The sequence below is a fragment of the Halichoeres trimaculatus genome, unplaced genomic scaffold, assembly GCF_033239565.1.
Source record: "Halichoeres trimaculatus isolate MK-OKI-2021-1 unplaced genomic scaffold, fHalTri1.1 fHalTri1_scaffold_12, whole genome shotgun sequence".
Lineage (NCBI taxonomy): Eukaryota > Metazoa > Chordata > Actinopteri > Labriformes > Labridae > Halichoeres > Halichoeres trimaculatus.
This window is the reverse complement of record NW_027437190.1, coordinates 23,917,318-23,930,137: the sequence shown is the minus strand read 5'-3', so window position 1 is coordinate 23,930,137 and position 12,820 is coordinate 23,917,318. Positions and strand designations below refer to the sequence as shown.

At 40.0% G+C, this 12,820-nt stretch overlaps 1 protein-coding gene across 2 annotated transcripts; it reads left to right on the top strand.

Moving 5' to 3' along the window:
- The first annotated feature begins 2,461 nt into the window (after positions 1 to 2,461).
- Positions 2,462 to 12,695, top strand: setdb1b (SET domain bifurcated histone lysine methyltransferase 1b). Of its 2 annotated transcripts, none has more exons than XM_074684137.1 (25): positions 2,462 to 2,620; positions 3,784 to 3,987; positions 4,559 to 4,725; positions 4,819 to 4,862; positions 5,402 to 5,528; positions 5,645 to 5,815; positions 5,979 to 6,180; positions 6,272 to 6,345; positions 6,464 to 6,654; positions 6,817 to 6,946; positions 8,030 to 8,207; positions 8,340 to 8,453; positions 8,563 to 8,866; positions 9,003 to 9,264; positions 9,395 to 9,485; positions 9,573 to 9,689; positions 9,803 to 9,972; positions 10,069 to 10,290; positions 10,394 to 10,564; positions 10,812 to 10,942; positions 11,135 to 11,154; positions 11,275 to 11,393; positions 11,479 to 11,762; positions 11,858 to 11,946; positions 12,394 to 12,695. In XM_074684137.1, the coding sequence occupies exons 1-25, from the start codon at positions 2,604 to 2,606 to the stop codon at positions 12,509 to 12,511; spliced, it is 3,717 nt and encodes a 1,238-aa protein (XP_074540238.1). In that variant the 5' UTR covers positions 2,462 to 2,603; the 3' UTR covers positions 12,512 to 12,695. The 2 variants fall into 2 exon arrangements, with proteins under 2 accessions (XP_074540238.1, XP_074540237.1); XM_074684136.1 differs by having other exon boundaries at positions 8,337 to 8,453.
- Positions 12,696 to 12,820: the final 125 nt, after the last annotated feature.

The window sequence follows — 12,820 nt, the reverse complement described above, 5'->3', positions numbered from 1 at the left end:
ATATGTGGGTTTGTCCCGGGGTCAGTTTCAATTACCTACTTTTTTAGCTTTGGGCTGAAAACAGAGTATTAAGCTGTTACCCATATAAGACCGGTTAAGTGCACCAACCGCATCCTTTTTTGTGTAGACTTAAAGAGATATGATTTGTATGTATTTATGCAGTTTCTGTTTCATCATTTTAATAACTGTAGAGCTTTCGCCAGTGTGTTTTAGCTCAGATCCACTCTTATTTGAATGAAGTCACTTTAACTTGTGGGTATCTCTTTAGTGGCATCAGAGTACACGCAATCTGCATGTTTTTGGTCAGGATCAGTTTCCAAACCCTCTCAAGTGGATTGCCACTAAGGCGTCATATCCTCTTTCTCCTCCTCAATCTCTTTTCTCTCCTTTCTACATTAGACTGTTTTTTTCTTGTGACCTTGGAAAAAATGTGGCTTTTGCACATGCAGGGGTACATTTACAGAAAAGTGATTGCACAGATTATTAATCTGTACACTATTGCTTTATCAAGTTTTAAGAGATTGTGTAAGACTTGATTTTTTTCTTTTTTTGTTCATGTGATGCTGTGTCCACTTACCGTTTGCCAGGTATCCAGTGACTCCTGTTGAGGTGTCACCTCTTGTCAGGGTCACCCTTTAGGAGAAGTGACCAGAAAGATGCCTGCATGTTCTAATCTCAGAAACAGCCTGATAGTCACCAAACTCCTCATCAACTATTCATGGAGGACACAGGTGCCAAATGTGGTTCTGTTTGTCCACCAATCCAACTTAAGTTTGGGAGGAAGACAAGAGGTGTCAATGTTTGTGGAAGCTTTAGCAACAGGAACGTAGAGGGAAGTGTTAGTGAACATTACATTAAGATACTGGAATAATTTGAGAATTCAAGGAATTTCTTAAATGATGGAGGAGTGAGGTAAACTAGAGAGTTTTTTCTTTTGTCATCATGGATCCTACAACACCCCCTGCTCTTAAATTTGAGGTAGATGTGGATCTTGGTTTTGCCCTCTTCTTCTTCTTCATGCTCTGCTTCTTCCTTTTGGTGACCATCGTTCGCTGTGCCCAGATGGTGCTGGACCCTTACAGTTCGATCTCTGTGACTACCTACCAGGAGGAGCAAACTGAGGACCCATAAAACTTAATATTAAATCAATTATGCAAGTCAACCTCCAGAAACAGCAATACCAATACCACTAATGGGATTAGATAACAAAGACACTGAGGCTTTAATTTTGACTAAGTCGGAAGTTGGGGATGTGTCTAAAATTAAACCGCTACCATCAAAGAATTAATACATTTTGTTCAAAGAACAAGCAGCAATCTGAAATAAGGTAAGTATGCAGCACTAACCATTGGCTGTTCTGTGTTAAATATGTGATGTAATGAACACTAGCTGTTCCTGATTTATAGTGTGAACAGGTATAAAGTTAAAGAAAGTAGAATGAAATGGGTTTATTGATGCAGAATCTAAATATTTTTGTCCCCAATAAATTTGACTTTGTGTTTACTAGATGAAGTAAAGAGTGTCCACTTTATATTCACAACCAAATTACTCTCAATGCAAAGTGAACAATAAGCACACTTCTGCATCAGAATGCATATTTATGAATGATAATTCTGGCAAGTGGCTTCATGCCATGTCTGAATCAAAAAATCAAAGTGAAAAAAATTTGAATGTTTCCAGGTAATTTGCTTAAACACTGATACACTGAAAACTTTAACAATGTGAAGAAAGTTTGTTTGACTGAGCTGGCAGGTTAAAAAAAAAATCATTACAATTCAATTTGACTACAGTTTGATGTAACTCCCCTAGATTGATTGAATGTGAAGTATTCACAATACCAGAAAAATATGCTAAAAAAAAATCCTTCAGAAAGACAAGGACAAATGCCCTCCTCTCTGCACTAATGTGATACAGATGTGTTCAGACTTCACACTGAGTAAACTGTAATATAAAACAGATACTCAGCTCTCTTTCCAGTCACACTATGTTTTGATGGTTTGGTACAAACTATGATGCAAGTTGAATTTGATGGAAAAAAAAAATGCTAAAGAAGGTGTTATTGAAAATTTGCAGCTGCACAAGTGAAGTCAAGAGCGACCCAGGGTGGAAAATTTGTATGCACCCTGAAGAACCCTGGGACAGTTTTTAAAAAGTGAAAATACATCTTTTAGTCTTAGGATACTAGAAGTTGGTCTCACAAGAGTAAAGCAAAAAGTGGACAACTTTTAAAAAATCGCACAAATCTTTCCCCCACCACCACTAAGGAAATGCAAGTGTGCTTATACACGCTTATCATTGCAAATAACAACAGGTTAGTACGTTCATGTGGAAATAAATGTCGAGCTATCGTTAATGCATCCCTCCTCTATCACACGCACTGAAATACTTGGGCGCCCCTAAGTGCATCGTGGACCTGAATTACTGATTTATTTACCTCGATAGACCGAGCGAGCGGAGCCCTCGTCTTGCACCCGCTGCCCAGTGCCACCAAATAACACCGCCCTATTCGTTTACGCTGGAGAACAAAGCATAGATTCCTTATTGTTGCTAGCCAGCCGGTAGCGTTAGCAAGCTACCTAGCTCTAAAAATACAGGGAGTCGGGATGGAAAGCAGCGATGGGTGAGTGTTAAGGAGTGCTTTTGTAATAAGGCATCGTGTCGCAAGCCTCTGAGAGCAGCTCAAGAGAGCAATATGCCGTTTGTTTTGCAGATACTTACATGAGTCATTCATATAATAAGAAACTCCCCGTGCTAATGCTAGGCCAAGAAGCTAACATGCGCTCACTGTTATTAGACGCTTCGTGTTGTTGTCTTGTAGACCCATACTCCCTGGCATGTTCGTCATTGCATCAATGAAGTTGTGATTGAATAATACAGCAGTTACTCTGTTCACTGAGATTATAACAAAAGCTTCGCTTGTAAATTAACAGAGTAATGATTTTTAAACGGTGTTTGTTGTGCTAGCTAGCAATATGCTAGCTAGCACAACAAAACTCAACTTATTGCTCCTGTATGATAGCATTTAGACTGACAGTACTACATTTTACAGTATGTGTGTCTTGTGGCTGTGTCAAGCCAGTATTAGCTTCACGTGATTCTCTTATAGACGTTGTAATGATTGGTGAATCATTTCCCATCAGCATCTGCATCTATGCATGTCTGCAAACAAAGTTAGCATGCACAGAGAAAGTCATTGCTTGTCCACTCGTGTCAGTCTTTAAAGGTTTCATCTGCAGTCTAGCTCTGTGACTGATTATTTCACAAGTGTGCTTTGCACTGACTGATACAAGTTGATACAAGACCCTCAAATGTCTACACTGCAGATCATGACTTTGACATGTAAGCTCTGCACAGTTAAGATTTGATCATGTGTTCAGTCATGTTTACTGTGACATTGAAATGCCTCCACATAAAATACTAATGATCCTTTTTCAGTAGTCAACAAAGTAGCAGAATTATGTAAACTCTTTTGTGTATAATATTAACGTATATATACAGTGTGTTGTGTGGCCAAATTCCGAAAGTCACTTAAACACAAAACAAATAATTTTCTGCAAAAAATATTGTTTGCTTACAAATTTTAAGGGTTTGTTTAACACAAAGAAAATTACTTGATGTCCTTCAAGTTGTTCCTCCAAAAATGCAATGAGAGATTCTGGTTCCAAGAGCAGCAACAACAAAGATATTCACACTCTCTACGAAAGATAATGCACAGTGAAATCCAATTTGTGGAAATTCAGTAACATTATGTTCACATGTCCTGTTTCTGATTTATCCTTTCAGAATGGAGGTGGATGGCTGGGACTCCAGTCTGGAGGAAGAGTTGGGCATTTCTCTGGATGAGTTAAGAAAATGGATTGAAGAAGCTGTAGAGAAGAGTGAGGCTGTGCAGAAGAAAAAAGCCCAGCTGACTGAGCTCAAAGAATGGGTGGAGCAGAAAGAAGAAGAAGAAGCAAAGACACAGATGCTCCTGAAAGATGCCAGCCAGTAAGTTAACGGTGACCTAAACTCATTTCACATATTCACTTTTTTTTGTATAAACTCAATTTATGATACTTTTTGTAGGCATTTTCACATCTCAGTATTAATTTGTCTATATGAAAAATTGTGGAAACAAATCACTGTTTTCTGTTATTATAGACTCATGTTCAGTTCCATCATTTTCAGTTGGAGAATTTTACATCCTTATTGGATAGAGCCAGTGGGGGAATGGTGTCTAATTTCAAAATAAGTCTCTATTTCTAAAGAAGGAATGTTTTGAAGATAAAACTAAGGTAGTTCAAAGCCAGGCAAGGAAACTTTAGATCAGGAGTCAGCTGTGAATAAAGTCTTAAATGGAAAAATACTCGTATCCATTGTGCAAGAAATTTAGATCCATTGCAATGTGTGACATACAGTTCTGTAGAAGAATGTATTGTCATACATGACAATATAATTAAATATACAATGGAGAATACATTATACATACACACACATCTACCTTAGTGATAAGACAAGCCTACTTGACCCTTGTACAAGTCAGAAATGCTCACGTTTGTTCCCCTCTCTTTTTCTACAGGTCTATACTGGAGTGTGAGAAATTGGTGAAGGAAACGTACCAGAAGAACGGTCTGGTTTATCGTGAAAGCAGCTCAGAAGATGAGGGAGGTGGGGGAGGCCTGCTGTCCTCCGAAGTCATTGAGATAGACGATGATGACGATGATGATGTCATTGCTGTTGGCTGTTGTAAGTCTTTGTTTTATGAAAATGGATACAATTGCTTAGTATTACGAGGCAAAATCAATAACTGCTTCAATTTTGTTTGTGTTAACATTTTAGTGGTTCCTCCAAAGAAGCCGATCACTCCAAGCAAAGATCCCCTGGTGAGAATAACACAAAACTTTGTTATATTCCTCAGATTTTACACTTTATTGGCAGAACAGTGACATTTGCAGAATAGGGGGAAGTTGATCATGTTGACTTTTTGTATTTTAAAAACCCCGAAATGACTAACAGAAAGGTCACTTCAGTTTGACCAGTTTTTGCGCCACAAGAATGTACTTAAAATCCAAGGTCCAGTTTTTAAAACTTAGTCTTTGAACCTTCAAGACAGCGTGCATAAAACAAGACAATGGTACACTATGTGCCTTCTATAATATTTATAATCAGATAAATGTATATTTTGATTGATTTACTGTAAATGTAAAAAGAATATGTATAAAGACATTAATATGGGCATTTGCAGAAAACACAGTTGCAGGTGGAAAATGTTGTCAAATCTAATTTGTTCAATTGTCTGATTGAGAGATGCTTTTAGAAACAGGAAAATAGAAATGGTAGCTGTTAAACCTTCAATATCCACTAAGGTTAAATTATTACCTGTATATGCAGATGATGATATGATTTTTACTGATTTCAACAGGTAAAAGACGCCTCTGCAGCTTTAGAAAAATCTTCACAGCAGGTGCAGAAGTTGGTCCAAATGATCAGCAAACCCTCCGCAGGGGTACCATTGATCCGACCTGCAACACAGCCTACATCTGTGTTAGGTGAGGATTAATAGTAGTCCACTGCCCATTTACTGTTTTCTATATAAACCTGTGTCATAGTTATAGGTGTGTGTGTGTGTTATATGTAATACTTATGTGGTTCTTGAACCCCTCAGGTATACAGAATGCAACTCCAGCAGTGTTTGTCTCCCAGCTTTCCTCTCATTCAATGACCCAGCCCAACCCAAACATCCCAGAGGATGAGCTCAGGGTTGGAATGAGCATTCTGGGGAAGAAGCGCACCAAGACATGGCACAGAGGAGCCCTTGTTGCTATCAATCCTATTGGTGCGTCAGCAGAGAATTTTGTGTTGCTTTTAGGACAGTTTTTAACATAACATTTAAGTCTTCAAAGATTCCCTGAATGTTTTCTTACTCATGATATTAAATTTCATTATGTTTTTTTTACTGATTTGTTTTCTATAACACAGAATATTCTGTCTAATCCCAGGAAATGGTGTATTCAAGTATAAGGTGAAGTTTGATAAAGGAAAGAGTTTGCTGTCTGGAAATCATGTAGCATTCGACTATAACCCCACTTTGGAAAGCCTGTTTGTCGGGGCTCGTGTAGTCGCTAAGTACAAGGACGGCAACCTGGTGTGGCTCTATGCTGGGATCGTGGCAGAGATGCCCAACAACAAGAACAGAATGAGGTGAGCTGATTTATTTTGATCTATTGAATTTTGCAATTGGATTATTGCAACAAAGATTAAAAAAATGTAATTCTCTTGTTATGTGTTTTAGGTTTTTAATCTTCTTTGACGATGGCTATGCCTCCTATGTGGCACTGCCTGAGCTCTACCCTGTTTGCCGGCCTTGTAAGTGCCCATTTTCTCTTCTCTCCTTCCTTCTTGTATCTTTTCAAAGCCTGATCTGCCTAAGGTGCCGCTTTAAGTTTGTCGGTGAAATACTACTCTACATTTACTTTTTTTTTAGTGAAGCGTACCTGGGAGGACATAGAGGATGCATCATGTCGAGACTTCATTGAGGAGTATATCACTGCGTATCCTAGCAGACCCATGGTACTCTTAAAGGTTGGACAGATCATCAAGACAGAATGGGAGGGAACCTGGTGGAAGAGCAAAGTGGAGGAGGTGGATGGAAGCTTGGTCAAGATCCTGTTTCTGGTACGGGTTTGAAAAAATATTGAGGTTAAACACTAACTTCCAGCTTTTAAAAAGGTCATACTGTGAAAATCAAACTAACTTTGATTTAAATAGGTTATAATTGATTTATCAGTATGCAGATTGACAGTGAATGAATGCTGTGAGCTGTTTTGTTTTTATCAGGATGACAAGAGGAGTGAGTGGATCTACAGAGGCTCCACAAGGCTGGAGCCAATGTTCAACCTGAAGATGACCACCGCCAACACGCAGGAGAAGAAGCTGGCAGGACAGCAGAGGACACGACCTAACATGGGTAACACACACATTCATTACTATATATATATTATTCACAGAAGAAAGACAGCATATACAATGTTAAAAGTGAGACATGATACAACTTTATGAAAAGTATTGGCCCATTGTAAATTTGATGACAGCAACACCTCTCAAAAAGGATAAGACAGGGGCATCAAAAAGCTGGAAAAGTAAGTGGTTCTAGTTAGGGATGCACGATATTAGATTTTTGCCGATATTGGATTTGCCGATATATCGAAACCCCTCTTGGCCGATACCGATACCGATAATCACAAGTTTGTTTGTTTTTTTCACTGTAAAGAAAGCTAAGTCTGTCCTGTACTGGAATTTATATGTTACTCTTATTGTGACGGTCTTATTTGTTTAAGAAACACACATAAAACAAGACAAAAAACATTTGATTTTACCATAAATAAGAAATGTATAATTTTTTCAAACTCAAGACATTCAGTATTGAAATACAGAAAAATAATTTCTTTAGATCACATGAACTTTAAATGTACAATGCATTTTTAAACATAACCAAGTTGCATTTGATTATTTTAGAGCTACTGTAACAACCTGGTGACAGACACAGAGCTCTGCAGTGCAAATAAATAAAGTGCTACATTTTATTTAAGGAGCTTATTTTTCAGATGGAAAATAATAATAATCCTAAATGAATAGCACTTTATTGGCTGTGCATATCAGCAGAAATTTTCATATCTGCCGATACCGATATTGTGCCGATAATATCGTGCATCCCTAGTTCTAGTAATAACTAATTAGGTAAGTAATCAAAAGGTTAATAACATGACTGTGTATAAAAAAGAGCATCTTTGAAATGGCCCAGGAGGGTTGAGCAGCACAAAATCGGACAACAGTCCAAAACGAGACTGCATTCCCAAAACTCCAGACCTGCTTTTTAAAATGGTGCAGTTTTGCAGTTGTTCTTATGTGGCTTTGTGAGATTTGCAAATCATTTTACTCTGTTTTTATTTACATCTTTCACAATGTCCCACTGTTTTTGGAATTGGAGTTATTTAACAAATTGTTTAATTTATCTCTTACTGAATTTCTTTTTGTCTATCTCAATCCACAGGAGCGTTAAGGAGTAAAGGACCAGTAGTTCAATACACCAGCGATGGACATGTTGGAGCCTCTCCTGTTAAAGCACCACAAGCCTCACCAAGCCAACCCTCACAGACACCACAACCTTCACCCCGTCCTCCGCCCCCACAGCCACAGCTCCAACCAACCCCTCAGCCTTTGCGCATTGAGTAAGTGATGCTTTCTGAATATCTTGTACCAAGAGAGCTGTCAGTGTTATACTTTTGATACGCAACCATGCCACCTAGGGGATCATCAAACCCAAATTTGTTATTGACTGATTTTTTTTCTTTTACAAGTAGCACTAAGCATCAGATGGCAAAGAAGAGCACTTCTCCATTTGTACCAGGAGTGGGAGGCACTCATGCCTCTAAAGTCATGCAGTCTCTTTCTTCTAGTCCCACCAATCTCTCTGGGTGAGTCCACTGAAGTGCAACGTGTTTTAAAGCATGATGAGATCACCGGAGATAATTCATGTTCTAATAATTTGAAATCTGTTCCTTCTCTTGTTTTGTTCACCCACAGAATAAGGATAATATCTACTCAGAACACTCCTTCGCTCACTTTCACACAGCCGTTTCAGAGACAATTACCTGCTATCACTCCTGCCCCACCTCATATTACCCATGCAATGGCAACTGTCCCACACCAGCCTTCCTACCGTGCCCCGACCGACCGTATCTTCTATCTGGCACACACCTGTCAGCCTGCATGTCTGAACCGAGTCCGACCTGTGAAACCAGACATGCATCGAGGAAAAAACCCTCTCCTTACACCTTTGCTGTATGATTTCAGACGTATGACAGGGCGACGCAAAGTCAACCGCAAGGTACCAAGGAAGGATTTGTTGAGAAGTAGAAAATTGTGAAGTTGTAGTTCATGCCTACCTTCAAAATATAAAAAAAAGTTTTTTTTTTAATTTCAATGGTCACTCTGAATTGTTTGATCTTTGTGTCCATCCCCAGATGTCCTTCCACGTGATCTACAAGGCTCCTTGTGGTCTGTGCCTGCGTAACATGGCAGAGATCCAACACTACCTCTTCCAGACCCGCTGTGACTTTATATTCTTAGAGATGTTCTGTCTCGACCCCTACGTGCTCGTGGACCGGCCCTTCCAGCCTCAGAGGCCGTTTTACTACATTCCTGACATCACGGAAGGAAAGGAGGACATCCCACTCTCCTGCGTCAATGAGATCGATTCCACGCCACCTCCTAACGTAGCTTACAGTAAGACTGACATTGAGATCAGATCAAATGAGAGTTTGACTTGGGCTTGTGCCAGCATCAGACTTCATCTTATTTTTTGTCTCCTAAGAAGATTTGTTTGCATCCTCACCTCCTCCCCTCCTGTTCTCAGGTAAAGAGCGTATTCCTGAAGATGGAGTTTCTATCAACACCAGTGCAGACTTCCTGGTCGGCTGTGATTGCACTGATGGTTGTCGGGACAAGTCAGTGAAGCTGTTCGTAGATGACCCATCATTCCTCAAAATCCTCATGTCAATATTCTGAACGTGCCTTTTTTGTTTTTGTGTTAGATCCAAATGTTCGTGTCATCAGTTGACCCTGCAAGCCACTGCCTGCACACCAGGGGGGCAGATCAACCAAAACGCTGGATTTTTGTACAAACGACTAGAGGAGTGCCTCCCCACAGGGTCAGATATGAAAGACACACCGAAGCACCTCAAACCTCTTAAGAAGATTATCATAATTATAGTCTCAGAAGGTGTTACCCATCTGACTCTCTGCCTGATTCTTTCCCCTTCAGGATCTACGAGTGTAATAAGAGGTGTAAATGCTGCGCCCAGATGTGCACAAACCGACTGGTGCAGCATGGTCTGCAGGTCCGACTCCAGCTCTTCAAAACCCAGAACAAAGGCTGGGGCATCAGATGTCTGGATGATGTGGCAAAGGGCTCTTTTGTGTGCATCTATGCTGGTGAGGCACTGACTAAAGAACAAGTTTTATAAAGGAAAGGTGATAGAGACACAGCAAACATGTAGATGTTACTCTAACCTCTCCTTTCTCTTTCAGGTAAAATCTTGACGGATGACTTTGCAGACAAAGAAGGTTTAGAGATGGGAGATGAGTATTTTGCTAATCTAGACCACATAGAGAGTGTGGAGAACTTCAAGGAAGGCTACGAGAGTGAAGCCCACTGCTCAGACAGTGAGGGCAGCGGTGTGGATGTGTCAAGGATGAAAATTCAACCATCAGCTCTAGTGTCTACTAATCCTCGCGGGCAGGCCAAAAAGAGTGAGTCAAAGCCCGAGTGTGAGAGATCTGTTGGACTCTCTCAAGTCTGGTCAGGATCATCCTAATTTCCTCATTTTTCACATTTTTTTGTTTTTTGTCACAGCTCGAAGCCCGAGTTCGTCAGGGGACAGTAATGACGAGGATGACAAGGATTCAAAGAGTGAAGAAGAGAGTGACAGCTCAGATGACACATTTGTGAAGGAAAACTACTTCAACTCCAGCTCTGTGTGGAGGAGTTACACCACACGAGGTCAAGTGAAAGGCAACAAAGAAGGTGAGTTAAGGGAACACAGAGACACCGATTTTATGTCTGCTCATTTTGAATTTAATGCCAGAAATAATTTGGAAAAAAATAGGAACAAGAACAAAAAGTGCTGAAAAAATGGAGCTGGCATCAAGTTAAAATGATCATATATATTCGTAACTAAAAAAGTTTCAGTTTCAATGTTTGATGTATTTTCAGTTAAAAGTGTTGTGATAACGCCTGTTTCTAAATACCTCTTTCTTTTTGCCATCCTCAGGGAGTCAAGACAGTAAAGATGGTTTGAGTACCTCAGTCAGAGGCACTGATGAAGATAAGCCCCCATCCATGCCAGAGGAGACAGGAAAGAGTAAGGTGGCCTTGTGGCTTACCAGCCAGGGGCTGAAAAAGGTGAGGGAAAAGGGAAAAAGAGTCACGTCATTTTCATATACACCTATTAAAAATAATTATTCTAATCCCTCTACTGCAAACTAAGTCAACTTGTATGTGTGATTTTTTTACTAAAAGATGAAAAGTCAAACGTGGCTGTTAATTTAGACCAATGTTTTTCACAATTGACTTATATGTCTTTTTTTCTCACAGGACTCTGGAGAGAGCAAAAGGTATGTCACATGTGTTAGTTCTTTCCAATTTCTTGACCTTTTTTCTTCAACAAAAGTTAGGCTTCAATCACATGGTTTGAACTTTTAACACTTATGAGATAAATTGTGTTTTTCTCGCAGTCAAGTGAAGTCAGAAACGGGGAAGAAACAGGACGTGATGACTCTGTCTGACAGTGATGATGTTCAGACCATCAGCTCTGGATCTGATGATAACAAGGAGAGAGAAAAAGCTACTCCAGGTGTGGAAGAGAGAAATGCAAAACTCTTGAATTAAAGCGCACTGACTGTAGCTGAACTGTCTCCTGTCCCTGTGTTCTCTCTCAGGTGTGATGAAGAAACAGGTAGCTGTGAAATCTACTCGTGGCATTGCCCTGAAGGGCAGCCATGGGATGATGGTGAAAACAGGTCAATCCGGAGGTGGGGGAGGGCAGGGGGGCCAGGTGGGTCAGGGAGGCCAGGGAGGTCAAGGTGGGAAAACTGGACAGCAGGGACAGCCTGGAGCAGGAGGTGAAAATGCTTATAAGAACACACGTCTTTTCTTTGACGGTGAGGAGTCCTGTTACATCATTGATGCCAAGCTGGAAGGAAATCTAGGACGTTACCTCAATGTAAGTGTGTAATCTATCCCCAGTATGTTCCCACTCAGATTATCTTTTACATATTTATATTAAACTTCTCATCTCATCTCCTCTCTGCATTACAGCACAGCTGTAGTCCTAACCTTTTTGTCCAAAACGTGTTTGTGGACACACATGACCTGCGGTTTCCCTGGGTGGCATTTTTTGCCAGCAAGTGAGTTTTTAAAAAGATTTTAAGTCTGTTGCAGTTAAATTAACTGTCGCTGTAGCCTGCAGGAATGATGCAAAGCCTTTGTAGGATTTAAAACTGGAAATAATTGGAAAGAGCTTAATGTCAGGCATCAATATTAGAAGTACTGGGCTAATTCAGATGGCTTGTTGCCTGAAACAGTGAGTTGAAGTACCTTTAGAGAGAATACTGTTTTTTGCCCCCCTTAAGAAAGTTGTTTTACCACAACAGAAACCACACTTTAAACATATTAATGACAATAACTGAAATCGCAATGTGATTAGCTTGTCATTCAGTATCAACCTAAAAGCAAGGTCCTAGTTTTCCCTGAGAATGTATTCACTGATAAAGCAAACAGTGCAGAGTTGTGGTTGCATGTAAGCATTCTGTTTAGCTCCTGTCCTCCACTCATCTGCTGGTTTCTTTGTTCAGGCGGATCCGTGCCGGCACAGAGCTGACCTGGGACTACAACTACGAGGTGGGAAGTGTGGAGGGGAAGGTGCTACTCTGCTGCTGTGGATCCACCGAGTGTAGAGGAAGACTGCTGTGATCTTCATCCATCATTAACTTCACTCCCTTTACTGCAACAATAGGAAACTTAGAGGAGCCCTCCAACACTGTAACATTATGTTTTGTTTTTTTATAAGCTGAACCTTGAGTTTTATTAGATCCCAACTGTTTTGTTGCCTTTTTTTGTTTATACATATTTACATGACTTGTCTCGATTTATCCATGCTGTGTTTCTGAATAAAAGTTTTTTTTTCCTTGAGGAACAACGCCTCCTGGAGCTGTTTTGTTTTTTCGGAATGCAAACCTAAGACAAAAAAATGTGATAAGTTTCATTACACTGAGAATGCTG

Excerpts from the sequence above, each read along its gene's own strand:
- setdb1b (XM_074684136.1), top strand. Across the intron at positions 5,529-5,644 it reads ACAGCCTACATCTGTGTTAG|GTATACAGAATGCAACTCCA; the intron begins GTGAGGATTAAT and ends TGAACCCCTCAG. Across the intron at positions 6,947-8,029 it reads GAGGACACGACCTAACATGG|GAGCGTTAAGGAGTAAAGGA; the intron begins GTAACACACACA and ends CTCAATCCACAG.